At 43.1% G+C, this 19,603-nt stretch overlaps 1 protein-coding gene across 2 annotated transcripts in view; it reads left to right on the top strand.

Moving 5' to 3' along the window:
• LOC137628687 (uncharacterized) overlaps nt 1–19,603 on the top strand; it is a 121,036-nt gene that overhangs the window by 81,689 nt on the left and 19,744 nt on the right. For both annotated transcript variants that reach the window (XM_068359847.1, XM_068359839.1), the window contains exons 6-10: nt 1,024–1,152; nt 1,693–1,838; nt 2,689–2,857; nt 6,541–6,623; nt 17,919–17,985. In XM_068359847.1, coding sequence (XP_068215948.1) covers nt 1,024–1,152; nt 1,693–1,838; nt 2,689–2,857; nt 6,541–6,623; nt 17,919–17,985 — 594 coding nt within the window. The remainder of the gene's footprint in view (nt 1–1,023; nt 1,153–1,692; nt 1,839–2,688; nt 2,858–6,540; nt 6,624–17,918; nt 17,986–19,603) is intronic.

The following is a 19,603-nucleotide window of genomic DNA, read 5'->3' as shown; positions in this document are numbered from 1 at the left end:
TGTTTTGATGCTTTTCTTATTGTATGATGCAATGATGTGGTCCAAGTACTTCAATTAGTTGAGAAGTTTCTTGCTCACAGAGAAGGATTAACTTCATATGTGTTATGCTTGGACCAACATACCTTTTCTTATTCAGCCTCATTTTCAATGTGTTAAGATAGATGAAAGAAAAGTAAAAGCCTTGTGAAAGGAGGCTCATCTGATTTTCCATTGAGTTGCAAGGGACAAAGGGATATAAGTAATAAGAATTATTTGACATACTTGTATAGTACTTACCAGACCTGAGGGTGTTATGTTAGGAGTGATAGGGGATGAACAGTTTACGTTTTTACAAGGGAGAGGGTACATGGTTTAATTTTTTGTTATGAAGAGGAATTGTGTGACATGTGGGATTAAAAGAAACAATCTGGATATGATGAGCAATAATTTCTAAACTCTTGGCTGGTGTTTGTACTTTGGTTGGAAGAAGAAATGCTCCAATGCTAAATGAATATGAATTGGAATTTCACATCTGATACATTTGTGACCATTAAATTTGAACTACATAAGACGACCTTTGATAAATCCCTTTTCATGCCTCTGATATTAGTTTATGAATGTTTGCTATAAAACTCTTAAAGTTTATTCCTTATTTTATTTTTGTGTTAGGTAATCCATTCTAGTTCTTTCAAGAAAAAATGAGATAGGCATGTTTGTATTGTGGTGGTGTTTTTTTATCAAGAAAATATGCTTTTGCATTAGATACATAATATCAAGAAAAAATGAGATAGGCATGTTTGTATTGTGGTGGTGTTTTTTTATCAAGAAAATATGCTTTTGCATTAGATACATAATATCGCTATGGCTTACTATTATTTGGTATAATTCATGAGAATATATTAGCGAGTTTAGTTAAGGATAACTCTGGGAAATGTATTTGGAAATATGCATGCGATTATTCTATACCTTACTCTTTTCTAGTTTATGTAATCCTTCTTATTTAGCAAATTGTGATATTTCATGGTATTTATTTTTTATTAACAGAATAAAATAGAAGTTGGTGATGTCATTGATGAAGCATTTGGCATCTGCATTAATGGATGGCGTCGGGGACGCGTGACTTCGCTCTTAAGACAAAAGAAAGGTCTTCCAGTTTCGTTAAAAGTGATTAAGGTAAAGTTTTAGCTCGCCATATTAGTTTTGGTCTCTCTCTCTCTCTCTCTCTCTCTCTCTCTCTCTCTCTCTCTCTCTCTCTCTCTCTCTCTCTCTCTCTCTCTCTCTCTCTCTCTCTCTCTCTCTCTCTCTCTCAAATATAGCTTACAACACTGTATGAGACTGAAGCCCTTGATTGTTACAGTGACATTTAGTGGGAACTGCAATAAAAGATTGTGTTCTAGTCAGATCCATACTGACTTGAGGTGGTTTCAGACTTGCTGGGTCTGACTTTGGGTAGTCTTACTGTACTGATTCAGAGAAACAATATGTTTGAAATAGGAAGTATTCAACATCTGAGGCTCTACTGTATGTGATTGATGGACATATTTTCTTACAATGATATATTTTTTCTTATTTTTATATACTCTGCTGTAAATGCTGTATGCAGGAGCAGGGCTGCCCTCAATTTTTCTGTATATCTTGAAAAGAAATAGCTTATGTTAAAATACAGATTTTATTGACAATAGATGAATCAAGATTTTTTCCATATGCTTTCAGGGCCACTATCCCAATGGATCGGTTTTTCCCGGTGTGGTTCCCCTACTTCGTCGCCTTCACTTAGATATTGAATCTTTGCAAGAACAATATCGGGAAGCTGCTCTTGTAGAGAGTCAGGAAACTTCATTGTCTACAAGTCATATAGGGTATGTATTGAAAACTGTTCAGTGGAAAAGTAATTTGAAAGCAAGAAAAATCATGACATTAACTATTTTGATGTACAAATTTATTGTAAAATTATGCTATAGATTCAAGTTAATGGAAGAGGACTTTATCATTGTAAATTAGGGTAACTTTACCTCTGTGTGACAATATTGTACTAAATTTGTGGGTCTGGTCCAACGATTAGTTCTTAAATGAGAGGTGAAAGTTGGACAAAGGCAAGGATAAGAAATTTGGATTTCTGGTAAGGAAGAGACCAAAGTGTACAGATGAAAGGTGGAAGTAGAAAACAATGTTGCTGGAGTTGAAAGGTTTTATCATGTTCCTTATAGTGTACCATATGCTTTATGCTATACAGAACAAACACTTAAGCATCTGTGTTACTTTTCTTCTCCATCAGCTGAATTGCTTTCTTCTCTTTGTCATTTTATTTGTTTCCCATGATTTTTCCTCATAGCATCAAAGTACATTTTTAAGCTTTATTTCACTTTAGTTTTCACTGCTCTTGTAAGTAAATGAACTTGGGTTGACACTATATGAACAGAGATTCAGTGGACTTTTTGCTTTGTGATATTATAAGCTTGGAAGTATTTAAAAGAATGATAGTCAATTGCATAGTTATTATTATGAATGGCCCAACCAGATCTGTTCATCTTGATTAAGGCTAGCAAGATGCATGGGAAAAAACTGGATTGATATATTGAATTTAAAATATATTAGATGATTTAGAATATAGCTTAAGTGTAAGTCTGACTTTGGTGTAATTGCCATGAATAGACTATAAGAGAAAATTAACCACCTTTGAGATTAATTTATTGTTTTTTATTCCAACAGGGGCCAAACTGTCTATTACCTTGGTAGTGTTTCTGTTGGAAGCTGTGGTGATGTTTCTCAAATAGAACATGCTGTTATGGCTGTCTCCTCCCAAAATAGACAAAGTGTTGCTGTCAATTTGATAACGGGAGAGATTGGGGTACAAACTTTGCTCAAAACAAACAGGAAGGTAAGGTTTTTCCCTCTATATTATTAGAGCATTATGAAATGTTTGCATGACATTCACTGCTTTAATATTATCAATATATAATCCCAAATGTTAATTCTTTTTATTACTTAACCCATGAATACAGTATATAGATATGCAGGGGTTATGATAGGATCTGTTCCTATTCCATGATATCAGTCAAATTTTAATGTTAGTCTGAAAACACCTAAATACAATACTGAAGTTAACCCTTTATGCTAATGCAGTAGTCATAATCTAGGACATAAAACATACTTTGTGACATGGAAACATAACTAGAATTGAAAAATGATATGGAGGACATAAGTATACTATAGAATCGTACAAAAATGGTAAAGAATATGTTTATACACTCCCTGTTTAGTCTCTGCTTTGTGTCCATTCCTGTTTTCTTTTTTTCCATCTTGCTGTGTAACCTCTTAGCTTTACTTCATACTGTAATTACAGGGTTTTTCCCCTGTTGTACAGTAACACTGATGATCTCCTGGGCCCCAGGGCTGGGCCTTCTGGGCCAATATTATAGTTGCATTCCTATTGTCCATCCTCCTAGCAAACATTTTTCTTGATGTGCCTTGTTTAACACGGCTGACGTCTACCTCCTGTTTTCGTTTTCCGTCCTAGTACTGTCTTTCTTTTAAGCCAGTGCTGGCCGAGTCCCTAACAACTTTCACATCCATGTGATTAGCAGTTAGCAGGTTGTTGAAGGTCCCTGCCTCACTCCTGTACATGTCTAGAGAGGATGACATGTTCAGGAAAGGTAAGACCCTTCCAGTTATGCTTTAGGCGACTTCCTCCCATCAGTGAGTGTATCTTCCTTTTTTAAAGTACGAAAGCTTTGTTTACAAAGTATTCTGTATTTATCTGAGCTACACAAACTTGAGACCATTAAATTAAATTTCCCAGCACGCTCTCTTGCCTCTCTCACATCTATCCTCCTATCACCCAGAGCTTCCTTCACTCCATCCATCCACCCAAACCTTGGCCTTCCTCTTGTACTTCTCCATCAACTCTTGCATTCATCACCTTCTTTAGCAGACAACCATTTTCCATTCCCTCAACATGGCCAAACCACCTCAACACATTCATATCCACTTTAGCTGCTAACTCATTTCTTACACCCGTTCTCAACCTCACTACTTCGTTCGTAACCCTATCTACTCGAGATACACCAGCCATACTCCTTAGACACTTCATCTCAAACACATTCAATTTCTGTCTCTCCATCACTTTCATTCCCCACAACTCCAATCCATACATCACAGTTGGTACAATCACTTTCTCATACAGAACTCTCTTTACATTCATGCCCAACCCTCTATTTTATACTACTCCCTTAACTGCCCCCAACACATTGCATCTTTCATTCACTCTCTGATGTACATCTGCTTCCACTCCACCATTTGCTGCAACAACAGACCCCAAGTACTTAAATTGATCCACCTCCTCAAGTAACTCTCCACTCAACATGACATTCAACCTCGCACCACCTTCCCTTCTCGTACATCTCATAACCTTACTCTTACCCTCATTCTCTCACACACCCTTCCCAATTCTGTTACTAATCGGCCAAGCTTCTCTTCCGCGTCTGCAACCAGTACAGTATCATCCGCAAACAACAAAATACAAAATACTTTTAAAGTTTTTTATATTGTCTTTTGTCAAGCTTTTATATGAGTAAACAATAACTATTGATATTGGTTAGGGATTTGGTTTAAAGTGTCAACTTCATAAAACTTACCTGATTTTTTTTTCTACCAAAGTAATTTTCAACATTTGATATTGGGTAGTCATCAACCCTCACCTACATGCCACTGATTAACCTTTTGAGATTTTTGTGACATAAAAAGGGTGTTGAATTCTGGAGGTTGCTAGGGAATGGTTTAACTCCATCACTCTTAAAGGGTGAGAAGCTTAAAGGGAATTGATCATATAATTTGATTGCCTGTTCTTTAGTTTCCTTTCTCAGTAAGAAGGAATCTAAGGGAGTTTGTTTGATCAGTGCTCCCAAGCTCTCCTTATCTGTTAATCTTCTTTTATGCAGTAAGCCCCGAACAGGTGTAGTGCCTTTAGTGCGCATCATGCAGTGCATTGTAGGCAATACAGTACTTTAGGGTCTTTGCATTGTTCCATTGTCCTCTAGCTGCACTTGCTTTATATCCTTCCATTTTACCTCTGCTGTTACTTCACTTTTTCAATTTTTCATCTTGATGTTCAACTTTTGCTAACATTTTATCTCATAATGTAACTCTTGGGTTTAACCCTAGATGCACTTGGGCTGAATGGACTTGCAGGCTCTAGCGCCAAGCCATTTACAGTAATGCCTTGGTTATCATGAGTATTATGTTCCAAGATCTCCCCAGCAAACGCTGACAAAGTAGATACAGAGATCTACGGTACATTTTCTTTTATTTTATAATTTTTCATGATTTTTATTATCTCTATAAATTCAAGCTTTTATTAGCCCAAAATTGACTTCAAAAGTAATTAAAATATTAAAAATAATGAACTTATTTACCATCAGAAACCCATGATATAAAGAGGAGTCAGCGATATAAGTTTACAATAAATATACAGTACTGTATTTATAAATCTGCTATGTACTAAGGGAGCGATAGGTGAACCTCGATATGGTGAGGGATTACTGTAGCCTAAATTCAGAAATCCAATCCAAATCTTTGCAGCAAGATGTTTTTACTCTTGTTTCTACCTCTACCAATTTGGTCATTGTTCTGTTGATCTCGAGTGAAGATTTTTTGTCCTCTGTCAGCCTCCTTTCACTCCTCTGGCCACCTCTTTCCACATTTCTATTGGAAAGGGGAATTCTTAGATTGCATGGTTCAGTGATTGTTTATTTTCTTCTAATGCCAATATTTTTAATTTTCCTCTATTACCTATTTTTCCCTAAATTATATGATTTTTAACCTGTAAAATTTTCATGGTTAAGGAGTGCAATATGGCTTCATTAAAACAATGTTACTTTTGGGATATCTACTTTTTTGTTTCACGATTAATTTCATTCATTTAAAAATTATTTGAAAGATAATTTTCTTTTATATGTATTTTATCAATATATAGGAAACACTTTCATCGGGATTTTTTCATACGGAAGTTATTTGATTTTATAAAAGTAACTTTCCAAATCGAGGCAATAAAATTCCCTAGTTTTTCATATTTGAATGACAAAAGTCAATATTATAAAACTTAAATACAATTTTTCTCTGAAAATTTAAAGTTTTAAGAAGCCAGGCTTCAAATTTTTTTCTTGTAGAGATTAATTTAACAGAATATAGCATGTATATTTGTGGTCTTTTAGCAATAATTTTACTCATCACTGGGATCATAAGGTTGTAATCATCATATTTCAGGGTTACTTGTCAACCAGTGGAGAGCCCCTTCACTCAAATTAACATAGTATACACTATTTGTACCAAATGCACACAATTCATTAAAAAAATATATTTTAAAGTACTAAGAATAGAAATGTTCCTTATCAGGAACGCAGTAATCTGAGAGTCGAGCTCCTTAAGCCCCACTTTTTTTTTCAATTTTTTCTTCTTATTTAGGTTTGATTATGAAAAAGAGCAAGTACCTGGTTTCATTAGAGTTTACCCTTCAAAAAAGTTGCAAATGCTAACTAATTTTTTATCCTTTCAATTTATTTCCAGATGATTCTCAGTCATAGCTATACAGAAATATCATCATGTGGTAGAAGAAATGACATGCCAGAATACTTTGCCTATATTGCAGGGTAAGTCTGTCATCTTATAGCTTAAGCTTTCCATACCATATGTTGGATATAGTTACCAAACATGTTTGCATTGGTTATTTATTCTTGGTTAATTCTTGAGTAAGATTTAATTGAGTTAGTAAAATAGGAGCCTAATTAAGAGGGAAAACAGACTGATATATTGAAGATTTTTATCAGATTTTTATGGTTGATAATTTATTTTACGACTTAAAACTGTACCTTGATTATTTAATTTATTTAATGTTCTATTGAATATGAACTCATGACTTATTATTATTAAATTTTCTAGAGTATAACAGAGTTTACTGTACATTGCTTTTTTTTCTATCTTTTCTCTAGTATATTGTACATAGATATACATTCAACTTGTAGTTGTTCAAACACAAACCATTCATTTTAACATAATCAGTATCCAGAACACATGAATTTCTAACCACCTATATCTTCTAGAGAAGATTAAAAGAATAGCTGGGATAGTAGCTTGCCTCCTGAATATATATTGTCCTTCGTGTTTCCAACTTTTTGGAGGTTAACTTAGTTTTTCTGTACCATCCAACTGCTTAACGGTTCCAGTTGACACAGATTCATATTTGATTTTAACATAATTTATTTCTAATTATTCCATGATTACTGAGCTGATTTTGCCCACATATAGTATATACTCCCTTTTTGGAGTGGAAATCTTTTCCCTGGCTTTCACTGCCCCTCCTCCTTTACTTGATTTTGAATCTTTTGGCCTACTGACTTTCTAGTATCTCTGAAAAGAAGAAACAAAGTTTGTTTGTTCCGTAACCGAAATACAAACCACGCTATTTACAAAGGGTATTACTTTTAGCGTAGCTGAAATGGCGAGCCATTAGAATTTAACGAGGGTGTATTACCCCCGCGCTAGTTAGCGGGGGGGTAGGGGAGTGGTAGCTAGCTACCCTTCCTCCCCCTCACACACAGGTGAATACTCACTTTCACTTTTGGCTCGGACTGTGACAGACGTCTCTGTCTTGGTCCTCGCTTGGCAGCCATTGTTTGTTTTGTCTTTACTTAATCGCTTACTTTTCTTTTACTCAATATATATGTAAACATGTTTTCATGTTTGTATATATATGTGAGTATAGAAATGAGTAAGTTTCCTTTTCAGATTTGTGTGTGTAGTGTACGATATCTACGTGGAGGCCTCGGCAGTTAGGCCACCACGGCGTAATTTTATGGGTGGCGATCGAGTTTGACTTATGTCTTTCTCTCTCTCTCTCTCTCTCTCTCTCTCTTGAGGTCGTTCACCCTTTTACTACGTGTTACTACGGCCTTGTAGCCTAGCTTCCTTTCCGTGTGGGGGGTTGCTACGCCGTACGTTTGTCTCAATTAGTTATGAATCTAATTGTAGTTGTTTTTTGTTTTTCAGCTTGTAGAACGATTCCTTTCGGGGTTTTCGTTCTTTCTTTAGTGTTCATTTTTAAATTTCATAATTACATAGTTACATAATTATAATTGTTATAATTCTGTTTTGGTTACAGCTCTCCTTCCGCAAGTGTAAGTGGTTGTGAGGGCACGTGCCTGTTGTGTAATTCTTGTTCCTTTCCCTTGGGATTCCTCTTCGGAGCCTTCCCGGGGGAATGAATGTGTACTAATATTATTTGTTTTATTTTCTTACAGTTACCGATCTAGTTCGTTTCTGTAATATAGCAACGGTGTGAGCTGTCTGGTTGAGTCCTGGGGATTCGGCTGTTGCTGCCTCCCCCCTTGTATTTTCGTCAGGGGCGTGTCTCCTTCTACTGGTAGTACTCCCGTGACGACGGACAGCTCTCCAGTTCATTTTAGAACTCTCAGGCTTGCATCCTTGGGCGGGTAACTTTCCTTCCGAGGGAAGTTTTTCCTGTCCAGGCTTGAGTTTTTCCCCTTTTGGGGGGTTCTTCTCTTGCCTTTTTTTCGTGCGACTATGCTCTTGGTGCTGAGCGGTCGCACCTGCAGTTTCGCTCAAGGGGCTGGGCAACTGCAGGAGCTCCTCTTCGGAGGATTGCTCCTTTTAGGTCACTGGCTGACCAGTCTCTTCCACGAAGTGTTTCTCTTTCGTTCGCGAGAGAGTACACTCATAGAGACTCCTCTTCAGAGGTTTCTCCTGTTGCTGTTACTGTTGCTGTTGGCCTCCCTCGCCGTAAGGCCCACCGTCCGCCTCGTCGTAAGGGCCTCTCATCTCCCTATAAGGGTGCTTGAGGCACCTTTTTGGATCTCCGTTTGCAGCCTACAACTCCTTTTTCTCGATCTTCCGCCTTTGTTCAGATGGACAGCAGTCTGATCTCGTCTTCCGACGGGCAACGGTCTTCCCGACGGACAACGGTCTTCTCGACGGACAGCGGTCTTCCGACGGACATCAGTCTCCCGGCGGACAACGATCCCTTCGGGGCAAAGGGTTGCCCCCACGGGGGTTCTTCCCTTGCGTGTCAGGGTTTCCCTGCGCGCCCTTCTGCTGTGTTCTCTCCTGCTCCTGCTCAGTGTGAGCACACAGGCGCTCTTCTGCTCATCAGCGCTCTCCTGTTCGTCAGCGCTTTCAAGATGATCATCCCTGCGGTTCCTGTTGGTTCCTGTTACGCGCCCTGTGCGCCCACGTTCGCCCTTGCGATCTAGAACTTCGGTTCAGGTCGGGGTCAAGGACTCTTCTTCTTTGCGCAGGCTTCCACGCGTAGCCTTCTGCTCGTCAGCGATCATCAGCTCGTCAGCGATCATCAGCTCGCCAGCGATCATCAGCTCGCCAGCGATCATCAGCTCGCCAGCGATCATCAGCTCGCCAGCGATCATCAGCTCGCCAGCGATCATCAGCTCGCCAGCGATCATCAGCTCGCCAGCGATCATCAGCTCGCCAGCGATCATCAGCTCGCCAGCGATCATCAGCTCGCCAGCGATCATCAGCTCGCCAGCGATCATCAGCTCGCCAGCGATCATCAGCTCGCCAGCGATCATCAGCTCGCCAGCGATCTCCGGATCGCCCACGTGTGTTACAGCCGGCACGCCAACGTTCTCCAACACTTCTGAAGGAACATGGTTCGCCAGCTACTAGCTCACCTGCGCATGCTGATCGCCATCGCGCGACCCTCAACTGCGGATGCTGATCTCCATCGCGCGACCCTCAACTGCGGATGCTGATCTCCATCGCGCGACCCTCAACTGCGGATGCTGATCGCCATCGCGCGACCCTCAACTGCGGATGCTGATCGCCATCGCGCGACCCTCAACTGCGGATGCTGATCGCCATCGCGCGACCCTCAACTGCGGATGCTGATCGCCATCGCGCGACCCTCAACTGCGGATGCTGATCGCCATCGCGCGACCCTCAACTGCGGATGCTGATCGCCATCGCGCGACCCTCAACTGCGGATGCTGATCGCCATCGCGCGACCCTCAACTGCGGATGCTGATCGCCATCGCGCGACCGCACACCTGCGGATCGCCATCGCGCGACCGCACACCTGCGGATGTTGATCACCATCGCGCGACCCTCAACTGCGTATGCTGTTCGCCATCGCGCGATCGCCCACCTGCAGATGCTGTTCGCCATCGCGCGACTGCCGACCTGGCATGCTGTTCGCCATCGCGCGACCGCCGACCTGGCATGCTGTTCGCCATCGCGCGACCGCCGACCTGGCATGCTGATCACCATCACGCGACCCTGCGCATACTGATCACCATCGCACGACCCGGCGCATGCTGATCACTGCTCGCGATCGCTCACCTTCGCATACTGCTCGCCAACGCACGATCGCTCACCTGCGCATACTGCTCGACCATCGCGTCGGCATAACACAACGCGCCATCGCCAACCTGTGCGTTAGCGCTCACCAGCTCACCACCGATCGCTTGTTGATCCATATCGCCAGCGGTCCTCCTTGCCCACGCGGCAGCGCGTTTCCTCGCCATCGCGCTAACGCTTGCGTTCGCCGCCTCGGACTCGCTCTCATCCACCTGCCCACCCTCACGACCGCTCGCCTGCGCGCCCGTGCGACCGCTCGCCCGTGCGACCGCTCGCCCGTGCGACCGCTCGCCCGCGCGACCGCGTGACCGCTCGCCCGCGCGCGCCCCGCGCGACCGCGCGCCCCCGCGCGACCGCTCGCCCGCGCGACCGCTCGCCCGCGCGACCGCGCGACCGCTCGCCCGCGCGACCGCGCAACCGCGCGACAGCTCGCCTGCGCGCCCACACGCCCACGTGCCTGCACGTCTACGCTCATGCTCTCCAATGTTCGCCCACGCGCGAACCAACGATTTTTCCATCGCGCGGACGGATGGTGTTCCGTCGCGCGAACCTACAGTGTTTCTTCGCACAAATGTCGGCTTATTTCTTGCAGTATCCATTGCTCGTCTATGGGTTATCGCTCGCCGACCACCAGGAATTCCCGTTGCGCGAGCTCCAGGGCAATTGCGACCACGATTCCCAATGGGGTTTTCGCAGCATGACCAGCCTGGCGAGTTCTTCTGGAGCGTATTTCCAGAACACTGCCTCACCCCGTAAACACAGAGCATGGCACTTCCAAGAATAGGAGAAACTTAAGGGAGATCTGAGCAACACTCCTCTATTCCTGAACCTGGGTTAGCCCTTCCCCGTCATTCCCTGGAAGGTTTTTTGGCGGGGGGGCTTTCCGTTCGAGATTTCTCCATCGGACAAGGGGTGACTGCTTACCTCTTCCTCTGGGAGCTTACCAGGTTCTTTCCCTCCTCGGTTACGGCCCGAGGTTTGGTTCAAGGAAGCTACAGGAAGATCAAGGGTACTTTCCTCCTCTCGAGCTCAGGCACCTTGGCCTTTCGTCGTTAAGTATCTAACTTGCGGACAAGCTCGATGTTGTACCATCTGGACGCGCTGACTGAGGGCTTCCTTCGGGTATCTCATCTGTGGAGGTCGACGACCTCAGACACCCTTCCATCCTTGAGAAGAGTTTGTTTGTGCCCAAGGACAGAGACTTAGACAGCTGCTGTGCGGAGTAAATCGACTTCCGGTTTCACTCCTCCAAGGCGCTTTCTTCCAGACTCTGCAGGGCTCCAGTGCCCTTTTCTTTCAACCACGTCGGCCTAAGTTATCGGCTACGACAACTGGGACAAGGTGTCCAATTGCAATTTCCTCCTGTCAGGAACAGATGGCACGGGAGACTCCCCCGGGGGGGGCATATTCCTAAAAGGAGTTCACGAACTCTAGGATTGCAGGTTTTTCGCTGGGAGGATGCTTAAGGTTACTCATCCGAATGACAGCTTCCCGATGCCCATTCCCGCACAATCTCTGTGAGTAGCCAAGGATATCGCGCCTGCCGTCTCTGTCAGCGAATTCAGTGTCTCTGAACCTCTATGCCATAGCGTCAGCAGAGTTGCCCGGTTGGGCAGAATGATCCATACCTTAGGCGAAGGTCTTCCTTAGGATCATCGACGGCTTCACCCCCGGCCCCCTCAGTCGATCCTTTCTTGTAAGGAAGGATCTGAGAGGGGATGTCCATAGTCGACCTCTCAGCCCTGATCAAGTTTGTCGAACAAACTTCGGCCAGCATAGACCAGCAGAATCGATCAGACTGGTAACGAGGCGACAGGACTCCTTAAACCCTGGATCGGAAGGACGGGTACTTTCAGTTTCCATTCCATCCATCTTCCAGGGTGCTCGTCGAATTCAGCCTAGACTGCAAGTATTCCTGCTTATGATGCAGTGTGGCTATCCCGCCTTGGCATAGCAGGTTTGTTTCCCCAGAGAACTCTCCCTGCCTTCCTCTTGGCCGCTCAGGTGCAGGCTTCCGCCTCCTCTGCTGTTTGGAGGGCTGGTCAACTCCGGTAGGCTCGGGTTTCGACCTTCTTCAGCGCCGGGACAAGCTTCCGGATGCTTACCATGAGTGTGGGCTCATGGTATTTTGCTTGGAGCCTTCTCTTCCTCTGCCTCAACATCTGGAGTATCTGGCCATGATATTGAGTCAACCGCCTTACCACATTGGAAACCCCGCTTCTCGTCCGTCCAGCGAGGTTAAGCAACGTCGGTACTTGGATGGGTGACCACCTGGGTACGCCAGATTCTGTTACCACATCCTCCGAGCCTTCCTTTCGGTTGACTGTGGCAAGACTGAGGAGAGTCGCAATACCTGTTCTCAGTCAAGCAGAGCTTTCAGCCCTACCTTGGAACGTTTCCTAGTTCTTCTTTCCTCATTGACCCGTCTATAGTCCGAACGGTCGCCTCAGGATAAGTTCCATGTGGGGCGATCCAAGTTCCGGTGGCTTCAGGCAATGTTTAACCGGACTCCCTGGCCCTATGGGACCAGCGGAACTATTAGACCTGCAATGGGTGTTGACCTATGGAGCCTCTTGATGGTAGTGGATATTCTCGTCCTTTCCCCACATTCTTGATGCGGTTCTCGGACTCATCAAAGGAAAGGGGGGGGGGGGGGGTCATGTTCCGGTCCAGGCCTATGGTCAAGACCTGAAGGATACCTCTCCATCATTCAGGCAGGCTTAGGGGCCTTAGTCTGGCCCCTCTTCAGATCCTACAGCTCCTGCCGAGTCGCCCCGTTGCGCGTCGACTTCATTCTAACCAGCAGGGGACGCATTTTCACACCTTCACATCTTGCAGTAGGGATACCGGGATGATTGAGATTCTCTCAATACCACCATCGACTCGGCTCTCTCATTCCAGGCAGGGGAATGTTTCTCTCAGACTATCCGAGCAGAGCCTCATAGAGAGAGTCTACCTGGGGGTCTTTGACCTTGGGTAACCAGCAAGTGCTGGTCTGGGGGACCTGATCGCGACAGCTTGGAACCTCGAGCTTCCGCTATTCTTCCCCCCAGTCTCAGACCCCGAGACTCTGGCAAGATGCATTCCGGTGATGGTGGGACAACTTCGACGCCTGCGTCTTCCCTCCTTTTTGTCTGTGGACAATGGGTCTCAACAAGACCAGGTTGTCTGTCAACCTTTCATTGGGAGAGCTCCACTGGGACTATGCGCAGAACGGTTTCTGGACCCTCTGCTTCCCCTGACGGAACTCCCGGGAGAGCTTCTCCCACGGCGCAGACTACTCAAGCAACCACACTGCGACATCTCTCCCGAACCGGAGCGTCGCTTCGGCTTCATGCCTGGAGACACTACGCTTCCTCCTCTAGAAGAGACAACCCGCTACTGTCGCGGTACGGAGGTCGCGTCATCTGCGATAGTCATCCACAGGGGTCTCCCAGGCAAAGTGAAGAGTCTAAGGTGGTTGGTGCCGTGGGAGATATACCTCTTCCCTTGAGGCCTCTTCTCCAGCAATAACGGTCTTATTGCCTTTCGGCGGGAGGAAACTCCTTTCCGCTCTCGGCAATGAAGCCTGTCGCTCAGCCTTTCCCTGACCTTCAGGCTTAAAGGAATAACTTTTTCCTGCCCGCTGGATCTATCCTCGCTCATGCGAAGCTACGATCGTCCCTGCCCTAGTCGGTGGAAGACCTCCAACTTGGAGCATGGCTCGGACTTTTAGTCCTTTAAGAGATCTTCTCAAGACCCTTTTACGACAGGCCTCGGATTGTATTCTGCCTTGGGTCTTCTGCTCACTCTGGCCACGGCCAGTGTGTAAGCAATCTTCTTGGTCTCTTACTACTCCCCCCTTTCTAAGGAAGAGGGGAAGGCAACATTCAGGCTCGCTCCTGAGTTGTTGGCTAGACTCAGAATCTGAGGGTCCCGGCCCTTCGGTCCGATTCATTCAAGATTTCGAGTCTCCATTCTGTGTCTGATGTCCCAAGACCTTCTCTTTCTTGCCAGTAAGGAATCGAGAGGTTAGCGCTGGGAACAGCTGCAGTTTGTCCTCAGTTGCAGCCGATTTGGGAGCACAAGGAGGACATGGGGGGAGAGTCACCAGTATACCTCTTCAGCCCGGACTCAAGGACATTCATCTCGACCTGTCTTCAGACCCTCCCCCGTCACGTCGCCCTACAGCACGATGTTGGATACATCGCAACGTCCCTCGCCTTCGAGTAATACTACTCTGTGACGCAGGTGCTACAAGCTGGAGTCTGGAAGCGTCTAATGACCTTCGCAGCCCGCTTCCTGCAGGGTGTGACCCACAGGAATCTCGATACGTTTTCTATCGCTCTGTGGTGGCTACACAACAGCTGGTCTAACCTCAGGCTCCTTTTTGGACAGGTAGCAGAAGGTTGAGGGCATTGTTATCAGGTTTTAGTCTGCATGAACGAAAGAAGTATGTCTGGCCCTTACTTCTTTCTTCATCATCCCCTCTACGGGGAAGCAGCATCCTGGTCTCTGCATAGCTGACCTCGAACCTCTGCAGGTAAACCATGCTTCCTTGTGTTCCGAGTATTGAGTCAATACTGTCGCGTCCCCCATACCCTGACGAGGTGGTATTGGGAACGTCCTAACCCAGAGTTCCTTCTGGAACTCCAGGTCAACTGCCTAGGACGGGTCACACTTCTTCCTTCACACACAAGCTTACGTAGGCCACATGGTTCCTTGCGGAGCAAGGAACTTGTGAGGTGCAGGGACTCCTTTTCTCGAGTGCGACTCACTCGGATTCTGAGTCCCCGGGTAAAGCCAAAGCCAGTATGGCTGGGGACTTTCCACCCTTCCTAAGGGATAAGTCACCCTTTGTAAATAGCGTGGTTTGTATTTCGGTTACGGAACAAATGACAAATTCGAAGATAATTTGTATTTTTCCTAACCATACAAACCTTAGCTATTTACACATATTTGCCCGCCAGCCCTGTCCCCCAAGACAAGTCCTACCTCTAAGTGAAAGTGAGTATTCACCTGTGTGTGAGGGGGAGGAAGGGTAGCTAGCTACCACTCCCCTACCCCCCCGCTAACTTCTAATGGCTCGCCATTTCAGCTACGCTAAAAGTAATACCCTTTGTAAATAGCTAAGGTTTGTATGGTTAGGAAAAATACAAATTATCTTCGAATTTGTCATATTTTAGGCACATTAAGAGGCCTGCCCATCACAAAATATACATTTTCCTAAGTAAAGTAGTATCTGTTGACTAATCTGATGACTATTGTAGTCCTATAGTTTCCTGTGTTATATTTTTTTCCTCTCTGGTTGCATCCATTTATAATGTATTACTGTAATTATTTCAGTGAAGTTCAAATTGGTTTTTCTCCAGAAGCTCAGTTTATTGATATTTACTGGTAAAAAAAAAATAAGCTTCACATTTACCTTCTTTTAAAAAGATAATTGCCCCCAGTAAAGTAAAGAAACAATCTATTGGTTAATGATAAGTACCATGCTAAGAGTATCCCATTTTCAGTTTCTTAGTTAAAGTTTAGTTAAGATGTGTATCTCCCCTTGTAGATTCTTATGTGTGTTTATTTCATTCAAATTTAATAAGTACCCAATTGGTTAGCATCTCTGCATCGGAAAAGCACTGGGTTTTAAATAATGTTTGTTAGGAATACGATATCTCGTGGTTCCTCTCCGAACATATGATCTAAGGTAGTTTTACGAAACCGGAGAGTATAGCTGCGCAGCGGTAAACCTCTACATCTTGAACAAAATGACTGCTGTTCGTTGCTCATAACAGCCAAGGAAAGTAATTTTTAGTTCAAGGGGAATTATAGAGAGAGAATAGTTGTTTTTTGTGGAGTTGATAATGATATGACACCCCAATACTCACTCACCAGCCAAGTTAGTGAGGAACCTTTTGGGCTTTAACTTATTTAACTTCTTTTGTAGTTCTCAGAGGATTGCAAGCTTTATCTTATTGCTGATAAACCTGACTTGCCTTCCCAGGTGCTTACACTAACATAACTTCCATAGCCAGGTCTAGTGGTCATAACGTTCCTTCACGAATGTTTACTGTGCCGTACAGAGTCGAGTTCCTCTTGTAGGGTCTCAAATTCTTGAATTACTTTAGTTTTCCTGTAGCTAAACCTTCGTATTTCCACATACCTTTTCCCTCTGAAAGGCATCTAGATTGCAAAGCAGAAGACCAGCTGTTGTTATCCGAATTGGTTATTTGTAACAAAGCAGCTGTTTATCGTTCGGTAACGATACTACAGTATAATCATTCATTCTCTCTTGCTTTTTTAACTTATTAAACCAGAAGTTGGGATAAAGAGGTGGAGAAAAAGAGGTTGGTTTATTATGATTTGTTCTCAAAAAAGAACTTGCATGATACATAAGATACGTGATGAAACTATTTCTATAGATTTTCTATAGATCCCTTAAGGGATGTAAATATGAAGCAAAATAAAATAGGAAAATTTTGAAATTAGAAACAATTATAGGCAAGTGTCTGTTAAACTACGCTTCTGGAGAAGAAGCAATATGAACATCAGGTGCGTATGAAAATAAGAAATTTTATTATAAAATTGTTTTTCTGCATACACTGACAGGATCTCTTAATAGACATGAATTGAAGGCAAGTGGCCATCATATGCTGGACAAATCTTGACTACTGGACTCTTCTCAAATCAGGCATTATACAAGCTGGTATGACTGGGATTATTATGTCCACTGGAATAAGTCAATACAGTACAGTTTATGAATAATTACTTTATTGGAAAAATATTTTGTTTGAAGACAGGTTTTCATTAATGACTGATTCCTCAAGGCAATCTGTTTCTTGTCAATAGATTTTGTTTTGCTGAAATTTAGCTCTTTAAATGCAGTGGCTATGACAACAAGTCTTTTCATCAGTAACCTTTACTTTTATCTACTTTTCTCTCGTGACTTGCTTGGCTGGAGGTACTGTTTCTGTGATTATTTTCTATTACACATTAAAGAGATGTGTGCAAGTTACATAGCCACTTAAGTTTATCTTCATGTACCCAATTACAGTTTTTTAACGGGTTCCTGTTTAGGTCTTGACCGTATTGTTACTTTCTAAGCTTAGGGTTTCTTTGCTTCTCTCTTTCCCTGGATCTTCCTTTGCCTCCTCCAGTTCCTTTCCGTTGATTAAAGTTGAAGCAGCTCTTTGCCTATCTTAGGTATTTTTCAGGCTATGTCAAAATAATGACTTTGTGACTAAACAAATAAAATTTTTTGAAATAAGAATTAGTCTTATAGGCAAAAATCCATTACATGAACCAATTATCTTCCTCCAGAACCCATTTTTTTTCATAACTGGATCAGACTACAGAGAGAGTGGTTCATTTAATCTTCCAGTGAACTAAGGGACCCTACGAACATGCACCAGACTTCTGCAAATGGGTTTTATTGTTTATTTATCATTCTTCAGTTGATTAAGGTGTATGAAAACTCTCACTGCACAAAGAATAGGCAGTTCTCAAGTAATTGGTTTGTGTTGGAAGGATTGACTTTATTTTCTGAAAAATTGTACCTCTTAGTATAAATATGTAATTATTTACAGGGACACAAGCTGTACCATATCATCTCATTTTACTTGCTATGTCTTCAAGGGGAGTACTACTGAACAGGTAAGAAAAAGAAACTTTTTGATCCATCCCATTTTCTCAAAGTCTGTTTTATTACATTCTTTGAATTTTAGTTACCGTATGTAAATCACTGTAACTTGAAGTCAGACCTTACCATTTGAATTTTATTATTCACAGAAAAGGCCTTGCATTTCATAAAGCAACATTTATAGGTACAGTATTTATTCACTTATTTTATAACACCAAATACAGAACAGGTCTTGATAAAAATGACAAGTATTCATAACAGTATTACAAAAGGGATTGAAAACTCACTTACATAAAAATTTCAGCCTCAATTTTCTCCTGTTATATAACTAACTGTCCCCTACTGTATTTGGTCCTATATAACTCAATGATTTATGTCTCTTCAGTCAAGGGGATTCGCACTTGTATAATAAGTATAATGTCCTCTATTTGGTCTTGTATAGTCAAGTTTGTCTCTTTTCAATCTAGGGCATTCACACTTGTATAACTGAGTATACTGTCCTCTATTTGGTTTTGTGTAACTCAATGGTTTGTCTTTTCAGTAAAGGGGTATTCACACTTATATACAGAATGTGACTGTACCTTAACTGAAAAGACAAAACACATCTAGTTACATATGACCAAATACAACACAGCATGCTCACTTATATAATGGGAGTGTACTGTAAGTCGAGGCTGATACAAGAGGTACTCTTGTTACGACGATTTATCGTTAAGAACGGGCTCCCATAAGGTACTTGAAAAATCAGCATAACTCAGTTTCGAGTTACAATGTTTGGTTCGATAATACGATGAACTACCTGCTGACACAGAGAGCAGCTAATGCCGTCATTTGGCCATGTAGTAGTGTGTTACGTGTCACTTTAGCATCAGTTTGCTATCTTAACTTATGATACGCATTCAGGATTTCAGTGATGCTCTCTATATTTTTTTTTTTTTTTTTTTTTGCCTTTTTTTGCTTTGCATCATGTCTGGAAACCATAAGGGAGACTCTTCTGATGGCAGTGCATCCATAAAGAGGAAAGCCATTACGATTGAAATCAAAGTGGACACTGAAGAGAAACGAAAAAGGGGAGACCCATACGATTATAGGTTGTGTTAGGCCTTAGTCGTTCTATGGTTGCGACTATCATCAACGATAAATATCGCATCCCTAAGCATAAGAAAGGATCTTCCCCTATGAAATCAACCATTATTATGAAACGACGCAGTGGTCTTGTGATTGAGATGGAGAGTTTTTTAGTGCTTAGGTTGGATGACTAGCATCAGCGACGTATCCCAGTAAGCCTGATAGTGATTCAAGAGAAGGCTAAGCATTTGGTTCGAGACCTTGAAAAGTTAAAAGGGGGAAGGGAGTGAAAGTGAGGAGTTTGCAGCCAGTAAGGGGTGGTTTATGAGATTTAAGGCCTGTCAATTTGCATAACCTTAAGGTGCAAGGTGAAAGTACCTAATGTTGAAAATGAATCAGCAGGTGAATTCCTGGATGTGTTGGCTGAGATTATTAGGGAAGGTGGGTTTTGTGCTGCGCAAGTCATCAATGTGGATGAGATAGGATTATTTTGAGGAATCATCAGTTATTTTTAGTTTTTCAGTATTTTCTGGTATGGGTTGTTAGGTAACTGTTGTGAATGGC

This window comes from Palaemon carinicauda, chromosome 2 (assembly GCF_036898095.1).
Source record: "Palaemon carinicauda isolate YSFRI2023 chromosome 2, ASM3689809v2, whole genome shotgun sequence".
NCBI lineage: Eukaryota > Metazoa > Arthropoda > Malacostraca > Decapoda > Palaemonidae > Palaemon > Palaemon carinicauda.
This window is presented reverse-complemented; position numbering and strand designations above follow the sequence as displayed.